General features: G+C 34.4%; 3 protein-coding genes across 8 annotated transcripts in view; 1 reads left to right on the plus strand and 2 right to left on the minus strand.

Annotated features, from left to right (window-relative positions):
- Positions 1 to 5,940, minus strand: part of LOC105271019 (uncharacterized) — a 45,188-nt gene extending 39,248 nt beyond the window's left edge. The window contains exon 1 of the mRNA XM_011312316.1: positions 5,536 to 5,940. Within this exon, the coding sequence (XP_011310618.1) occupies positions 5,536 to 5,619 (84 nt within the window). The 5' untranslated portion in view covers positions 5,620 to 5,940. The remainder of the gene's footprint in view (positions 1 to 5,535) is intronic.
- On the plus strand, positions 986 to 10,843 carry Tmem214 (Transmembrane protein 214). Its single transcript, XM_011312312.1, has 8 exons — positions 986 to 1,275; positions 1,351 to 2,237; positions 2,493 to 2,703; positions 3,705 to 3,844; positions 6,317 to 6,449; positions 7,559 to 7,824; positions 9,913 to 10,064; positions 10,331 to 10,843. The coding sequence occupies exons 1-8, from the start codon at positions 1,149 to 1,151 to the stop codon at positions 10,455 to 10,457; spliced, it is 2,043 nt and encodes a 680-aa protein (XP_011310614.1). The 5' UTR covers positions 986 to 1,148; the 3' UTR covers positions 10,458 to 10,843.
- On the minus strand, positions 10,581 to 16,223 carry LOC105271015 (putative deoxyribonuclease TATDN1). Of its 6 annotated transcripts, none has more exons than XM_011312308.1 (6): positions 15,979 to 16,223; positions 15,811 to 15,873; positions 15,489 to 15,668; positions 13,170 to 13,563; positions 12,633 to 12,836; positions 10,581 to 12,506 (listed from the first exon to the last, which is right to left on the minus strand). In XM_011312308.1, the coding sequence occupies exons 2-6, from the start codon at positions 15,833 to 15,835 to the stop codon at positions 12,401 to 12,403; spliced, it is 909 nt and encodes a 302-aa protein (XP_011310610.1). In that variant the 5' UTR covers positions 15,836 to 15,873; positions 15,979 to 16,223; the 3' UTR covers positions 10,581 to 12,400. The 6 variants fall into 6 exon arrangements, with proteins under 6 accessions (XP_011310610.1, XP_011310612.1, XP_011310609.1 ...); XM_011312310.1 differs by having other exon boundaries at positions 15,811 to 15,889; XM_011312307.1 differs by having other exon boundaries at positions 15,973 to 16,223.
- Between the last annotated feature and the right edge of the window lie 20 nt (positions 16,224 to 16,243).

A 16,243-nucleotide genomic window follows, 5' to 3' on the forward strand; every position in this document is an offset into this window, starting at 1 on the left:
TGTTGAACAATTTTTCGAATTTACAGAAGTGAATTCATTTTTCTCATTCCGTCCATCGATTGTTTCTCCATCATACCCCCACTCCGCTCTATATGACACTCGCGCGTTTGCTGGTCTTTCCGAATTATCGACACGCTCGGGCTCGCGCTCTGCTTTATCTATACCCACGCCCTCCGAAAATTACCGACACTCTTGCCCTCGCGACCTGTTTGATTCACAGGTACACCCGCAAAATTAGTCCCGCCAGTTCCGCTAGGAAATTTCGCGGTTGAAGCTTCGCCATTGGCGTTAGCAATCTCCCCTATAATCTCTGTACGTGGCACCGAAGAGGATTGACTAAAGTAGAGGCTCAGTTCTGGGGGTTTGAGTGACCCCACCGGCATCGTAGTATCTTATCCCAGAGAGAGAGAGGGCGCCACACGCAATGCTCGGGTGGTGTCTGCGCGTTTTCGCGCTGAGATGGATAGGAAACGAGATATACTAAAGTCACCATAAGTTTTTACTTCTCTGGGTGCCCCCACTCTACGTAGTTACCACTTGTAACCATGTCCCCCACTCCTAAAATCAATGTTAAAACTTATGCTGACTTCAGTATAATTGCAATTTTCTGAATCCTTAAAACAGTTGCGATTATCTATCATTAGCTATGCGTCGTAGCGCGAAAATAATGCATTCGCCTCCCCCAAAACCAATGTTCAAAAACAATTTTCAAAAAAAATTTTCAAAAAAATTTTGACTAGTCGACGGGGTGAATGTCATTTTCTGTGTTATAATAAAAAACAAAAACCAATTTCGTAACGCAAAAAAAAGCATTCGCACCGTCGACTGGTCCCTCTGACAGCGGGACAGCATTGTGTGTACTACTCAAATACTCAAACCCCCGGAACTGAGCCTCTACTTTAGTCAATCCTCTTTGCGTGGCACTCTTGATTCGACGCATGCGCACTCTCGTTAATGCTAATGCATGATTTGGAAGTTGGATAGCACGTAGCCATCAGAATGCTATACCGATACATAATAGTATACTAAAGTCACAAGTGCCTAACCCATGTGTCCGTAGTCTCAGTTTCGTATTAAAACACCATATTGGCCTCTGATTCTATTCATTGGTAAATTTTGTCGATCACTTTATTTACTCTTATAAAAATATGTGGTCAACTGGTTGGGAAGTAGTTGGTAAGAATAAGAAGGCCAAATTGGCCGGAAAACTTTCAAAATTGTCAAAGGCTGAGAAAAAGAAATTCATTGAGAATGCACCAAAAGTTGAGGATTTCCGTAAGTTAGCGATTGTGCTCAATGTGGTTTGTCAAATCCATAAAATAAAGTATAAAATTTATTTCATTTTGGCAGTTCCTCTTGATCAAGTGAAAACACTCTACGACAACTTAGAAGGCGATAAGGAAAATAATCAACCAAAAAATAAAGGATATAAAACTAAAGAGAATGAGGAAAAGAAAAAGCAGCACCAACAGAAATGTCAGCAAAATGACAGAAAACAGCCGATCAAAGGAAAATTTAAAGAAAAATTGAGTAAAATCACAGATAGAAATGCTATGACTGTAGAAAAAATTAACGAACTCCTAGAAACAAATAGGATGCGATTTCCAGAAGCTCCACTCATTTGGCTCAAGGACCTGGTCGCATATGTTAACAGGACAATTACGCAGGATAATCCAGACTTTATTTTCCAATCTACTTCAGATACTTATCCGCTGAGTTTAATTCCAAAATCCATTCGTACAATCTTCGAGAGAGTTATCAAAGGTGCAGGGGCTCAAAATGTTCAATTATTTTATGAGGGAACTCTCCTTTTAATGGTGAAGAACATGTCCAACGAGAGTCCAGATATGGGGAGCAAGATATTTCTGCAATTGTTGGCGCAAATATATCCAGAGATCACAGCATTAAATATCGAGAAACATATTAGTCTCAGAAATTCTTATCAAAATAAAAAATCAATCGGTTTTGCATTGCTTTGGGCTCTTTCTCAGGGGGGGAAAAAAAATCCAGGGGTAGGCCTAGCACTGTGGCATGAAGTTATGGCTCCCATGTTAGAATCCCGAATTTATGCTAGTTATGTTCTAAAAATATTAAGAAAAATTCTCGCGAATTGTAAGAATCCGAATAATCTGACGCAACAGATGTTGTTGGAAATTATTGAGGATTTATATTCTGGGAAGATCAATATTTCAAATGCTGTTGAAAAGGAGATTGAAGAATGCGGAGAACTATTGAAGGTACGCTTCTACTTGCAGTAATTATTTCAGTATCCAATTGTTACACATGTTGACTCTTTTTCCATTTCATTATTATTTTTGCCTTACTTTTACATTTTTCAATATTCAAGGACTTCTTTGTTCATATAATTTGTCGAGATGATTGAATTACTGAATTGTGGTGTTCGCTACCACGTGATTTATTGCCTTTAATCAAAATTCATCCTTTAAAAGTTTCCTGTGTATTGCCATTCATTATTTTCATTTATTTCGTAGGTGGCAGCTATGGAAAGTAATCAAATTGATCATCTGTTGCTATTTGAAAATTTATTTGGCAGAATTACATTAAAGATTACTCCAACTCTCAGAGATCAATTATTGACAATACTAACAGCTTGCATTGCTGTTGAATCCAAGTGTTTAGATTCCTGGATAAGTCTACATGTGAGGCATCTTTACACATCGGAATTGCTCCTCAAACAATTAGGTAATGCAATGATTAATTTCGGCATCCATCGATCCGCGTTAATCTAACTCAACATTGATTATTTAGAAATTTGATAATGTCCTCAGTGATTCCTTAGTTATGTACGAAATTGTCAAACAATAATATTGTTGAAATACAGCGCTTAGCATTTTCTATTAATCGACTAGGACGATAACAAAGTGTACGTTGTTACGAACGATTTTGTAAAATTTGCTCATATCAATTGTCCAAGTGGCAATTGTGAAAGATCACAAAATGATGACAATAGCTAAACAAGAAATGCAAATAGAATATAGTATTTTACAGGCAAACAAATATCTACAATGTCATCAATTCAGTGGCGATGAAGATACAGATGAACTTACGAAATGGGGAGTCTTAAGATTTGAAAGTGTCAAGTGTCTGAAAATGAAACCGTTTTTTAGTATGTCAACGAAAGTAGTAGAATTCTAAATCTGACAAAATAGTTTTTCACATGATATTACATATGCATAATGAATTATTCGATGAGAGCATTTCATTTTAATGTTAAAATATTCAGGAATGAGAACAGTAAAAATAGTGCCATGAATGTACTCTCATATGAAAGTTAATGTTCTTAGCTTTCGAATGATTTTGCACACCCATTCCCTATCATTAGTTCAGATGGAAAACCTCCACGAATTAAAAATCTGTGAAAAAAAAATCGAATTAAATCTGGGAGTGTAGGGTGCCGGCAGAAAATGTTATTTAGAAATTTATAACTTTCGTGCGGAGGAAAATACAGGGATGAAACAAAAACAGTATAGCTTATGTATTGACCGAAAATACGGAAACCTTGGAGAACTGACTTTCAAGTCAAGTAACTCAGAGTGACAACGATTTTTTAAATAAGTATAGTGTTACTTATGAACAAACCGGAATTCCTTATCCAAGTTTTACTGTTGAATTACATTCCTTAATTTTTATTTTAAAAAGGCATAGAATTAAATATTACTTTCTACAAATACTACCAATTCCAGGTGACAATTGGCATGATATTGACACTCAACTAAATTGCAGTGCTTTAAAGTTTTGCCTGGAAACAATTATCTCAATGGACATCAAAACGAAAAAAGGAAAGGAAGAAGCCTGTGTAGCCGCCTGTCGAAAACGTGCAGAGGTAAGAAAAACAATCAATCAATAATTTTCAATGCTGATACTGACAAAAAACGTACGTTTCCATCCATGCATTAAGTACGAGATTCGTGAGTGTGACCAGGCTTCTTTCCTTAGTTCCTATAGGCTCAAGTCCTTCTGCCTATGCTATGAAGCATATCTAGTGCATACTCATTAGAAAGCTCAATAAGGAAACTTCAAAATGACACATGACTTGTCAATTTATGACGATTTTTCATTACCTTATGATAGTTTCAGGCGAAAATTCAATCTTCGTATTTCATTCAAACAAATAACTTTGGCTGAATTTTTCCGTATTTCCCAATAAATCAGACAACAATTTATCATCAATCATTTTGAAGAACATGTACTTTTCTTCAATATGGTGTATGAAAAATGTGATTCCAGAGCCGCATAGCTCTGACTACCTCTCAAAACGTCATCTTTTGTTTTAATTTTATCTGGTTAATCAAAAATATATTCAAATTTGTGATCAAATTTGTGCTGCGACAGCCACTCCAATGGTTATAAAGAGATGATGAAAAAAAGCGGAAACACTATTGAAGGGCGCTGAATTGCGATAATGATTGAAAGGGATTTACCGAATTTACAAAACAATAATAAAAAATAGCTTACCATTGCTCTCTACTGGATTGAGTGACAGCTAGACACAATGGCAGGCTGCGTATTTTTCATTATATTTTTGTAAACTTGATAAATCTTTTTCAATCAATATCGCCATTCAGCGACCTTCCACAATCCTTCCTCTTTTTTCCATTATCTTCTTCTAGCCATCCGAATGGCTGCCGCAACACAAATTTGTTCCCAAATTTTAATATATTTTAGTCAATCCGGACCTTGACTGAATTTTCAGCTATTTAGAGTAGATTGCCTCCGGTTTCTGCATAATATCACACCCCAAAAATGGCACTTTCTGCCATTTATCGAGACTTTACACTGCACCAGTGGTAATAGATCGCAAGTCAATTTGTGGATCTCATCGCGATTTTCAAATTAATACTTCAATGAAAAACATCAAATGATTTTCCAATTGACCCCTAAGTTATCTAATTACGTCTAATACTCATCACCTTATAGGAGTTCGTATTAAAGAATTAAAGTGGATTTTTCCATACGTGTCGGTCAAGAGAGTGAAACTATCCAGGCAATACATCCATGTAATGACCTACTCATCAAGTTATAGCAGATTTTCTTTCCGTTTTTAGTGTTATAAGCTATATTCATCTGAAAAATTTTTAAATGAGCTTCAAAATGACACCTGGACTCATATAATTCTGATTGTTCATGGCCTTAGGATCGTCGCATTTCAAAACTCAAATTCCACAATTTAATTTTACAAGATGCCCTGAAAAATATATGAAGATGTATCCTCTGGATTCCAACTGGCAAACACTTAAATGAATTAAAAACCATTGCCTTTTTTATGCGCTGAACGCCAAGAAAATGAACTGCATCAATTTCTCAGTTTCTGCCAAAAAACAATACTCTAATGTAAATCAAGATACGCGACTGCGTATCGGCCAAGTGGGGGTTTTATCGGTGTAACGTCACATGCCGAAGCTGTCGGGTATAATATACACGACACAACTACTCCAAAAATGTGTTTTTGACTTTTTTTCTCGTAATATAATTATTATTTCGAAAAAAAAAAAAATAGTGAAGTTGAGATCTTACGATCCGCTCCTTTTTTGCACACGCAGCTCCACCCAAGACGTACGAGCGTACATTTAAATCCATTGGGTTATATATTGAACACATGTACAATGTTGCTTTACAATTATTATATTTTAGACCAGCAAGAGTCAAGTGCAAATTTAAACGAATTATCGATAACCATATTCCTTTGATAAAGTCTTGAAAAAATTTATTTTCCAATGAAGAATCGGCGGAATGAACGCATTACTCCATCTTGCGGAGAAAAAAAAAAAGAAGTTTAAGGTACCTTATACGCAACCTTGCTGATGTACATACCTCTAACTCACTCGGTTCACTGAGAATCTTACAATTGACATTTCATTGCAGCATAGCTTAGAACATTGGTAAAAACGTGGAAACAGGAAGGGGACATAATATCGATCTGTACGGTGCCATCGCGTATATATATTGAAGGATAGTCTTGTCGTGCTAGTGACGAAACGGCACCCAATCACCTTTTGCTTTCTCTTTTTTCCTTTTATTATAATTTAACATTAATAAATTGTAGTAACACTATTATTTATTATCCTAGAGGAGATAATTTATTAAACATAAACAACCTATCAAAGGTACGTTGGCAGAAGATTGAATGTATGCAGTTTCGGCCTAATCATCTCGAATTTATTCCTATCTTTCTGAAAGTGCTCTCTCTTTGTAGTTTGTGCCAGTTTCATAAATTACCAATTCATCCTAATTTTTTCGATTTAATAATTATTGAAAATCAGAATAATGCATTACTTGATTTTCTGTTGAATTCAAGAGTTTATCACGGAAAATGACAGCGTCACCGAAAAAGCAACGACCATTCCCATGGAAAAGAGGTTCCTTGTTGCTTTTCCTTCTCATTAGTGCTGTTGTTGCTTATGACTACAGAAACCATGGCTGTTTCGAAGGTAAAATTCACCCAGCTTATATTAATAATGAATTAATAAAACATCATGAATGATGGTTAAAAATTTTAAAGGAACATCCCACTATTTAAGAAAACAAGCAAAATTGCTAGGATCTTGCTACGCTGTGTTAATGTATTATAAAAATAGTCTAGTCCAAATACGTAAATATTTCTTCAAATTTCTATTTCAAATTCCGATTTTTTAATTTTTCTAGCAAATTTGCTATGGCATTGACGGGAAAAAATATAACGTTTTTGCGTTCTGCCATTATTGAATCACTTATGTTTTTTCTCCGTTTTCTCTAAACTTTTGAAAAGAATCACAAAGCTGTGGAGAAAGTGCATGGAAATGATCATCCCACCACAAAACGTCGTGAACCATTAAATAATTGCAAAACGCAAAAACGTTATATTATTTCACATCAATCTCATCGATAATTTATTAAAAAATTGAAAAAACGAGAATTATACATGGGTATTATATCAGTGTGGAGCATCCTTAAGGTCTGCATGGACTATTTATCGAGCGTGATATTTTGTTTGAATTCATACTAGGTAGTCTAAAATATATTGGAATTCGGCATGAAATTTGTGTTGCGGGAACCATTCGGATGGTTATCAAGTGATAATAAAAAGAAAAAAGGATAAATTATTAAAGGGCGTTAAATAACGATATTGATTGAAAGGAATTTACCAAACTTAAAAAAATATAATGAAAAGTAGGTAGCTGGGTTGAGTGACAGCTAAATGCAATGGTAAGCTGCATATTTTGTATTATTCTTTTGTAAACTTGGAAGATCCCTTTTAATTAATATGGCAATTTAGCGCCCTTCAATAATTTTTCCGTTTTTTTTTCATTATCTTTTGCATAGCTTTTGCATAGTTTTCCATAGCTTTTGCATAGCTTTTCAATAGCTTTGCATCCTTGCAACAAAGATTTGATCCTCAATTTTAATATATTTTTGGCTAATCAGAGTTGAAACAATAGATTATATTCTATAGATAGTCAATGTGGGCCTTAAAAAGGAATAAATTTTCCTTAATTGTATTTGAAGCATTTTTTGAAATTCTCCTCTCCACTTTTCTGTATACACTCGTTTTTCTTTTTAGCCTCTACCACTGGACATTTCGTGAAAATAAGCGGCGTAATGGGATACGCACAAAAGATTCTTACGGTGACCAAGTTTTACTCAGACAACGGATTAGACTACTTGAAAGCAATATCGCCTGAGTATTACGAAACTATTGCTGATTCAACAATCCACTACAGTAAATTGGCTGGTGACTTTTACCTTGTCGGAAGAAACCTAATCATGAGAATCTACAATAATACAGCTAACTATGCCGACGAGAAGTGGCCAATTGTTCTGGCTAATGTGAGTATAATAATTGGATGAGACATTCAAATACTCAAGTTTTTCCATATTTAAGTAGATTTCATTAATTTTTTAAATTTTTGGCGGTTACCAACATATTAAAGATACTCACTTGCTCAGCAGAAATAAATATAGAAGTGTAATTGAGTGGCGATTGCCAACTCGTAAAAACCAGAGACTCACAAATTGGGTCTAGTCTAGATAATGAAAGTAGAGAGCATACAATTGGAATTATTAAGAATCCAAGGATGGTTTTCAATTTTTCATAATGGTTTCTTTAATGAAGAATTATAAAGATATAGTGATAGTGGTAATTGTGGGAAAGTTATGAGCCGTATACAAACGAGAATAAATAGACGAGAAAAAGATGATCTGTAACTTTCCAGAAGAAAAGTTTATCTGAAATCATCATTTGAAAAGTTCAAAATTTAGGGTTTTAGGGTTTAGGAAGAGAAATTTATCTAGATGAATGAGAGAGGGGAGTTCACGTTGACGGAGTCAATTTACCATCGATTCCAAGAGTTTTATAAACTCCGTGGAGACGTTGGCCGTAATTGTTAAACCAGAAGCTAACGTATTCTCTACTTTTTTCGTGGATTGGAAAAAAAAAATATGCATCATCTTCTAAAAGATTAGAAGCTGATCGCAAATTTTCCAGTTTCACGAGGAGGTTCTGACTGGTTAAACTCCCGATCCCATAGCCATTTACATGTTTTCGGCTTAAAGGCAATGGGAAATTCTCAAACAGGAGAGAAATGAATGGAATCTGAAGCATAAACGCAAGCAAAAAACTATCAACTCTCGAGATGGTTTTTTTTTGTAAGTTAGAAAAACAGTCAGGGAGACAGCAGGCAAAGATACTGCGAAATTCTTCGCGCCAATTTATTAAGAGGATCTCTCTGAGGAACAAGTACGGGAACTGGAAGTCTCGAAGAAAATGACGACCACGCGATATTACTGTTTACGAGATTGCATGATCCAAAGTTATTAATTTTAAAGAACGGTTCTTCAAATTCGGACGAGTCTTCAACTGGCCAACTACGTGTACAAAAAACTGGAATAACCACCTCTAGAATTGCGACGCTTTTCGCGAATTCCCAAGACAATCGGAGAGGATTTTACTTCCTATATTGCACATGACTCGGAACATCCGGAAACCTACACTGGGGAAAACAAAGTTCTTAGAGAAGTGCATTTTTATTTGAATGAAGAAACTCATACTCGTAAATTTCCACGAAAACGATATCTTGCACTAACAAACAAAACTTTAGTCAAGAAATCTTGTACGTTTCCGAAACAGGATAGGCAATGATGAATCGACAAAAAAACAGGCGACCTGATGAACCAAATCAAGTAATGAAAAATGAGACTTCTGAAGAAATTCACTCAGCTACACTTAACTTGAGGATTATATTATCTGGTTAACTCATTTAGATCGATTTTTTTTGCAGAAACCTTGGTGCATTGCTACATCAAGCATAGCTACACCATATAAATCCCTGTATGCTGAAGAAAAAGTTAAAAAAAATCAAAAATAGAAGCCCGTACTTTTTTAATTGATATTGAAAGGTATTTAGAGAAACGCACAAGTCGGAAATATCTGCTTGATATAGCAGAGAGGAAAGCGGAGGCCCATTAAAGAATAGTATAGTTCGCAACGAGTGCGGAAAAATGAGATTTTAGGCGCGTGGGAGGTTTATAACAGGAGCAATTTCCTGCACATTTTGAATAATATTTTTTTTCGAAATGTGCGGGAATAGTCTATTATGCAACGTACATGATGAGTTTTTTGACTCGTGAGATTGTAAAACTCATCTTTGGCTCGTTCTATAATCCTCCCACGAGCCAAAAAATACCTAACGCACGAAGTGAGGTTAGAATTGCATGATTACGGGCACCTATGAGATAAATAAGATGAACATTGCAGAGTTTAATTTTGATGTTCTGATATTTCGGAAAAAATAATTTGGGTATACGTTCATCCTACTTCCTGTAGCACTCGGAAGCTTATTATTAATGTCCTTAGTAACAATAAAAAGTAAAAAAAATGGAAATGGGTATCATTTATTAAGTGTTAATTTGTTCTAGATTGAAGAATACTTCCCCGGCTGGCTTCACACATTGCGGACAATTGCAATAAAAGTGTTGGAATGTACTAAACAATACTCAAATTCAACTGCTGATTACATCATTGATAAATCACATGTTTTCATTCAATGGCTACAGTCTAGCGTTTTTGTGTAAGTATAATTCCCTAATCGGTGAATTCGCTGAGGAAAAATTAATTGAATAAATCCTGGAAGATAGTATTGTAATACGTCGATGCCATTTACACAATTGTTTCTGGAGTTCAATGAAAGAACACTATCATTAGCATAAAACGGTATTTAACGGTAGAGATTTCATTCAAAACTTGCTTAATTAATGCCAAAAGAAGTCATGTTTGCTCCTAAATTGCTTCTAAAAAGAGGGAAAATTGATCGACTGCAATTATGATTTCTTACAGGGGCAAGTGGAGTCCAGAAAATATAAGAAGCTACGCGATGAAAGCGGTTGATTTCACTCAAGAACATGCGACTCAAATCTATGATTGGGTATATGAGAAAGTGCAAACTCTGTCAAAGATCCAGTGAATCGTCAAAGGAGTACGAGTTATAACAAAATCAACTATACAAAAGCCACAGATGGAGGCACAAACCGATCAAGAGTAAACATAACAATGAAGGTTTTACGAAACAAAAAATACCATACAACCATAGAAAAAACCATTTTATATTTCTGCATTTACTTATATTTATATAAATATGATCAATTGTTCAGTTCCTTGAACATGTATACCTTTAGCATTAGTGCGACAGCCATTTTACCTGTGATATTCCGGAAAACCCAAAAATTATAAGAAAAACGTATCTCTCCTGAAATATCTGGAACTTTTCAATTGGTGCCCGTCTGCCTTTTTTCCTATGAATTAAACTACTGGCAAAAAAAAAACAATGAAATAAACATTATTGAATTATTATTATTATTATTATTACTATTATTATTATTATTATTATTATTATTATTATTATTATCATCATCATGTTTTTTATTATTTATATCGAGACATTCGTTGGTAATCAATTTATGCTGGATGAAATCATGGCAATCATAAAAGTCTTAAGAAATGAAAAAATTGCAATTTTTAGCTCTACATAGCAAAGCTTTGCATATATTAAAGAGCTTCAAGTTCTAAACCTCAATACTTCTTTCATTTGACTGATCCTTACGCGATAAAATAATTGATGGTTGTCTATATAATTAAAAATTCATATATATCTTAATTTTTTAGTGTAGAGATAAGAATGGGATAATCATAACAATGTTGTTCAACTGTGAAAATAATTGAATAAATGACATTTTTTAGAGTCTACTTTAAGAGTTACGAAAGCTTCAAGCAAGGTATTAATTGAAAAATAATAGATTGCGGTATGAGTACTGTGATGAAGTAAAATTTAGCCGCCATTTGCTAGTGATTTGGACCGATTTTGTACATTATTTAAGGAGTTATTACCGATATCGTCTCATTTTTCATGTTTTTTTCCAACTTTCTGAGAAATAGGTAATAAAATTAACGTAAAAAATATACAGTTTTGAAGTTTTACCGCGCAAAATTTTTCCTACGTTCCCAGTAAACTTTTGTAAAAATTCATTAAACTTTCCAAACATTTAGAAAAATAGCCGCACGACTATGAAAATTCGTGAAAAACGATATATTTTTGCATGTCAATCTGATCCAGGTCCTTCCAGAAATTTACAAACACCATGAGAAATGAGACGACATAAGCAATAACTCAAACCATTGAAATCATCCCAATTTTGTGCTCACAGTAGCCTAACCATACTACCCCCCTTCCTCTACATTAATATTTCGGAGGCCTAGAAAAGTGCAAAAGATAAAGATAAATTGTTGAAATCCATTATATTTCATTTATATTCTTTGCTCGTTTCATTGTTATTTCTCGGTTTTATTCCAGGGATATATTTAGTACCAAGTTCTCAGTACATCTAGTTATACTTTATTATATATCTACATAATCTTTATAACGTACACAACGTCGCAGTATCCAGAACAAAGCAACCGGGAATTACCATTTTAATACTGGAGATAATTGAAATAAAAACCAAGGAAACTGCCATCTGTAAGGGAAGAATAGCGAAATATGACTTATTAAAAAAAATAATGAACCGTATAAATATGAGAGAAGCAGAGGCGAACAGTGGAAAACTCATCATCAGTTAGAATGTAATTCAATGTATGGATACAGATTATCATTTCACATCTAGCACGATCGTTACCAAAAATATCTCATTTTCTTATCATTAAGTTGCGAAGGAAAAAAATTCTAATTTTTTTCCATCAATATAAAAACTGTTGTTTCTCCGTAGGAGATATTAAAAAATATAAGTAAGTTAACTATTCTTGATTTTCTGAGAAGCAATCAGGAATTTTTCACATTCAAAATCCGCATGTTTTACGAAATAAATGGATCAAAAGAAGTAATTAGGTAAGAGTGAGAACTTCCGCAGTGGATTATTACAATTCATGCGGAAAGAAAATCTTCATGGAATTTTTATAAAGTTGATTACAGAGATTTTCTTCCTTTTCGTCTTTTAGAGATGTCAACACCTCAAGTATTTGCCTGGAGAAAAACAACGAGTAATTACATTACTTGAAACAACGTAGTGATGAATAACGCAGAAGCAGAATGAATTTCACTTGAATTATTATTATTTTATTTTAAAATTCAAAAGAAAAGTTCACTTACACTATAGTGGACGGCTCATTTCTTCCTTTAACCATTTTATCCGCCTGCCACTTTTCCTTTTTAACTGAAGGAAACTGTGTAATTACATGTTTGGCTGATGCATGCATAGGACGGATTTCACACCAAGGACAATCCGTTTCGATCATTAATTTTTCTGACGGGATTGTCTTCACTGTGAATAAACTATCTTCTGTTTTCAGCGAGCTGGAAAAATTTAACAAATATTGATGTCTCAATTGCATTGTTCGTCACTTGAAAATTGAGCAATATTGAGCAATAATTTTGCAATAAAGTTTTTTTACTCGTGTAAAATTGGTGTCCAAGCTAAAGGACTGAAGGATTCACTAACAACAATAAAAAAAAACTCATCATCGCTATGTGTAAAGCGACATTTTAAAGTGTTTTTACACTTGTAGTCGGCTTCGGCTCGCGCTATAAACCTCTCACGACCCCAAAAACAATTCTTCGTAATCATGCAAACGTACAAACTAAGATTTTTTTCTTTTTTCAAGTATAGGTATTTTAAAAATCACCAACCATCCATTGATGCCGATATATAATCCCAATTGCAAAATACTATTAGCTTCTTCTGGAGTACCATCAAAAGAGTGTACTACCCCCTCGGTCAGTTCTTTTTTATGTTTCCTGAGAATATCGAGAAAATCCTGCGAAGCATTCCTGCAGTGCAAAAAAAGCGGTAGTCTCAGAGTCCCACACAAACCCAGCTGCATTTCAAAATACTTCTTCTGTATGTCCTTTGTGCAAAAATTTAAACGATCGTAGTCCAGACCAATTTCTCCAATCGCAACAATCTTATCGCGATTATTTGATGCTAAAGTTGCCATAGACTTGAGGTACTTCTCGGGGTCACCGAACTCTTCATATTCATTACAACGAGTAGGATGAACGCCAATTGTTGTATATAATCTTGCTGAATAAAATACAAATTCATATTTTCAATTCTTTTAAAATATAAGTAGAAAAACATTTTTTATCAATTATTTCATGTTTACTGAGAAAAAAATAAATTTCGAGAAAAGGATAAAATGGAGGATTTCAATTCTCTTCATTATACTAACGTCTCATTAAAGTGTTTGTATCAACTCAGGGTTGATACCCTCGAGCTACCAAACTAATATCACTCGAGATGTGATTCCTTCACTGAATTTCCCTGGGTGTTGCTTGATATTCTTTTTATCAAAACTACTTGGGAGGAAAGTTAATTGATAGGGGTGAATAACAAATAATTAAATTACACTGACACTGCACCTTGGTTCCATAGACTCAAAAAATGTTATCCTTTATTCAATACGGTCTTTGCGCACTAGAGAGATTACAAATTTGTTATTTTTCACTTCACTTCCAAAAACTAACTGACCTTTTTCACTTTTATTTTCTTGAGAGCGTCGGAAAAAGGAGGAGGAAATTAGCTAAACAATAATTATTGTCGTTTCTCTGATTGGTGAGCTAAGAACCTTCGAACTCATTGGTGTGATTTATCGATGGTGGGAGAAGAGAGGGTGGGATTTAAGGAAAATTAGAATTTTGACATTTCCGAAGTCATAAATTCTGTCTACGCGAAGTTGAACCCCTTTTTTTTTGTGTGACGGCTTGCAACGGATTATCTTGGAAAACAGCTAGTAAAGTTGGGGAGTTGCCCATAATAAAATGACGGGTTCGGCGGTTCTCGCTCCTCGCGTGCGATTTGAGGGTGGACAAAAAAATAGTGAATTGCTGAAGAGCTGACGGGTTTTGGGGAACAAGAATTTTCCCAGATGACCAGCAGCTTTGTTCAAACTACTTGTCCATGATTTTCATTGGGATTACTGGATTAGGCGGATGAAGAAAAAAAAAAGGCTTGAAATTTCTCCGTTATCCGCGTCCTCCCTCTTCGTTCGCTCTCCAAAATGTTTGTTAATTTCGAATATTTTCTTTTCCTTAAGAGCTATAAATTATAATCAAATACAATTCAACAATGAAAAACAATAGATTTGTTGGGGATGAAACAGTGTTAATAAAATATAATGATTTGTCCTATTTCATCGTCTATGTATTTCAGCCCAGATAAAAGTGAGCTCAATTCATCAATTTTTGCTACATTACTACCGGAAAATTAAAACTTAAGGCCCGGGTGGACTATTTATTGAATGTCATATTTTGTTTAAATTTTATCCTTTTAGCCTAAAATACATAAAAATTTGGGATCAAATTTGTGTTGAGGGAGCTACTCGAATGGTTATAAAAAAATAATGAAAAAAAAAGAAAAAATTATTTAAGGGCGCTAAAGAGCGATATTGTTCAAAAGGGATCTACTAAGTTTACAAAAAAATAATAAAAATTACGCAGCTTACGCAGCTTAGTCCACCCGGGCCTTAAATAAAAATACAAAAAAATAAAAAAAATAATGAGAAAGATGGCTCTTAATTGTAGAAACATTGGAAAATAACACTTCGTTTTATTATCATGAGCGTAATAATTCACTATTTAACGATATTCACATATATTACCAACCGACAAAAGAAACAAAAACCACGAATATTGACTATATTTTAATCGGGAATAACGTAAAAAATAACTTGAAATTATCATGCATAATTCAAAGCTCCGCAGTGGCCCAAACAGTTTTGAAGATATATTACAAAGTGTAATACCCTCAATGAATGGAACTTGAATTTTGCGTTTACTCAGGTATGCGCATGGAGATGAAGAATTACAGAAAAGCTTATCCAACTTTATTGACCTAAACTAGCAGCACAACGACAGACGTTGTAGCACTGTTTATTTTAACACTTCGTAATGAAATAAGTATTGATAAATTTAGGGAAAAACATGAAAAATTGTAAGTATTATACTTACGATCTGTTTTAGCAAGTTCAAGGGCCTTTTTGCTCTCCCCAAGGCTACCCGAAGTAATAATAATCTTTGACAGATTATTTTTCCAGCTTCTCTCCAGGACTATATCTAAGTCGGGGCGATGCTTCTCAGCTCCATGGTAAATCCCCTGGTACATGGGATCTAACAAATTGGCTCCGATATCTATAAATATAAGCAATTTTTATGAAGGACATTACCAAAATCGAAATATAGCTTATAATGGAGCGGAACAACCCTTAACCTATCAACTCGTTTAATTTCGTGTGCTCTATAAGGGTAGAAAAATATAATCAATGTTCATTACCTATGAATTTCCGTAAATTTGCCATTCTCGGAGTGCAATCATGCAATCACGAAACTCTTCAAACTGTAACAAAAGTGATCTTACAGGGATTTATACCGGTGTTTATTTCCTTTTCATTGAACTGGCTCCTCTGATAGATTGCAAGTGACCAATTAAATATACCTATACCTCCTATTCTTGTGGTAATGAAATCTCTAATCTGTTATGTTATAAATCTGATTACTGAAGTCACATTTTTGGTTTAATTATTGTCACTTTTAAATCCGTGAATAGTTGAGTCGATTGAGTCCAATAGTCGGTATAGAGAATAGTGGGGGACATTGGATTGATGTAATCGTGGATAAGGTGAAACTAAGGCTGCCTTTAAATCTCTCTGAATATCACAATTGAAAATAGATTTGAGATTATTTGATTTTTAAGCTTCAGGAGTAAT

The sequence above is a fragment of the Fopius arisanus genome, unplaced genomic scaffold, assembly GCF_000806365.1.
Source record: "Fopius arisanus strain USDA-PBARC FA_bdor unplaced genomic scaffold, ASM80636v1 scaffold00099, whole genome shotgun sequence".
In the NCBI taxonomy this organism is placed as follows: domain Eukaryota; kingdom Metazoa; phylum Arthropoda; class Insecta; order Hymenoptera; family Braconidae; genus Fopius; species Fopius arisanus.

Bases quoted from the DNA above. Each gene is read 5' to 3' on its own strand.
- Tmem214 (XM_011312312.1), top strand. From the start codon at position 1,149: ATGTGGTCAACTGGTTGGGAAGTAGTTGGTAAGAATAAGAAGGCCAAA. The intron at 2,238-2,492 runs GTACGCTTCTAC...TTTATTTCGTAG, and splicing joins AATGCGGAGAACTATTGAAG to GTGGCAGCTATGGAAAGTAA. The intron at 7,825-9,912 runs GTGAGTATAATA...AATTTGTTCTAG, and splicing joins GGCCAATTGTTCTGGCTAAT to ATTGAAGAATACTTCCCCGG.
- LOC105271015 (XM_011312308.1), bottom strand. From the start codon at position 15,835: ATGGCAAATTTACGGAAATTCATAG. The intron at 13,564-15,488 runs GTAAGTATAATA...TATTTTATTCAG, and splicing joins TGAACTTGCTAAAACAGATC to CAAGATTATATACAACAATT. The intron at 12,507-12,632 runs GTAAGTGAACTT...GTTTTTCTCCAG, and splicing joins AATGAGCCGTCCACTATAGT to GCAAATACTTGAGGTGTTGA.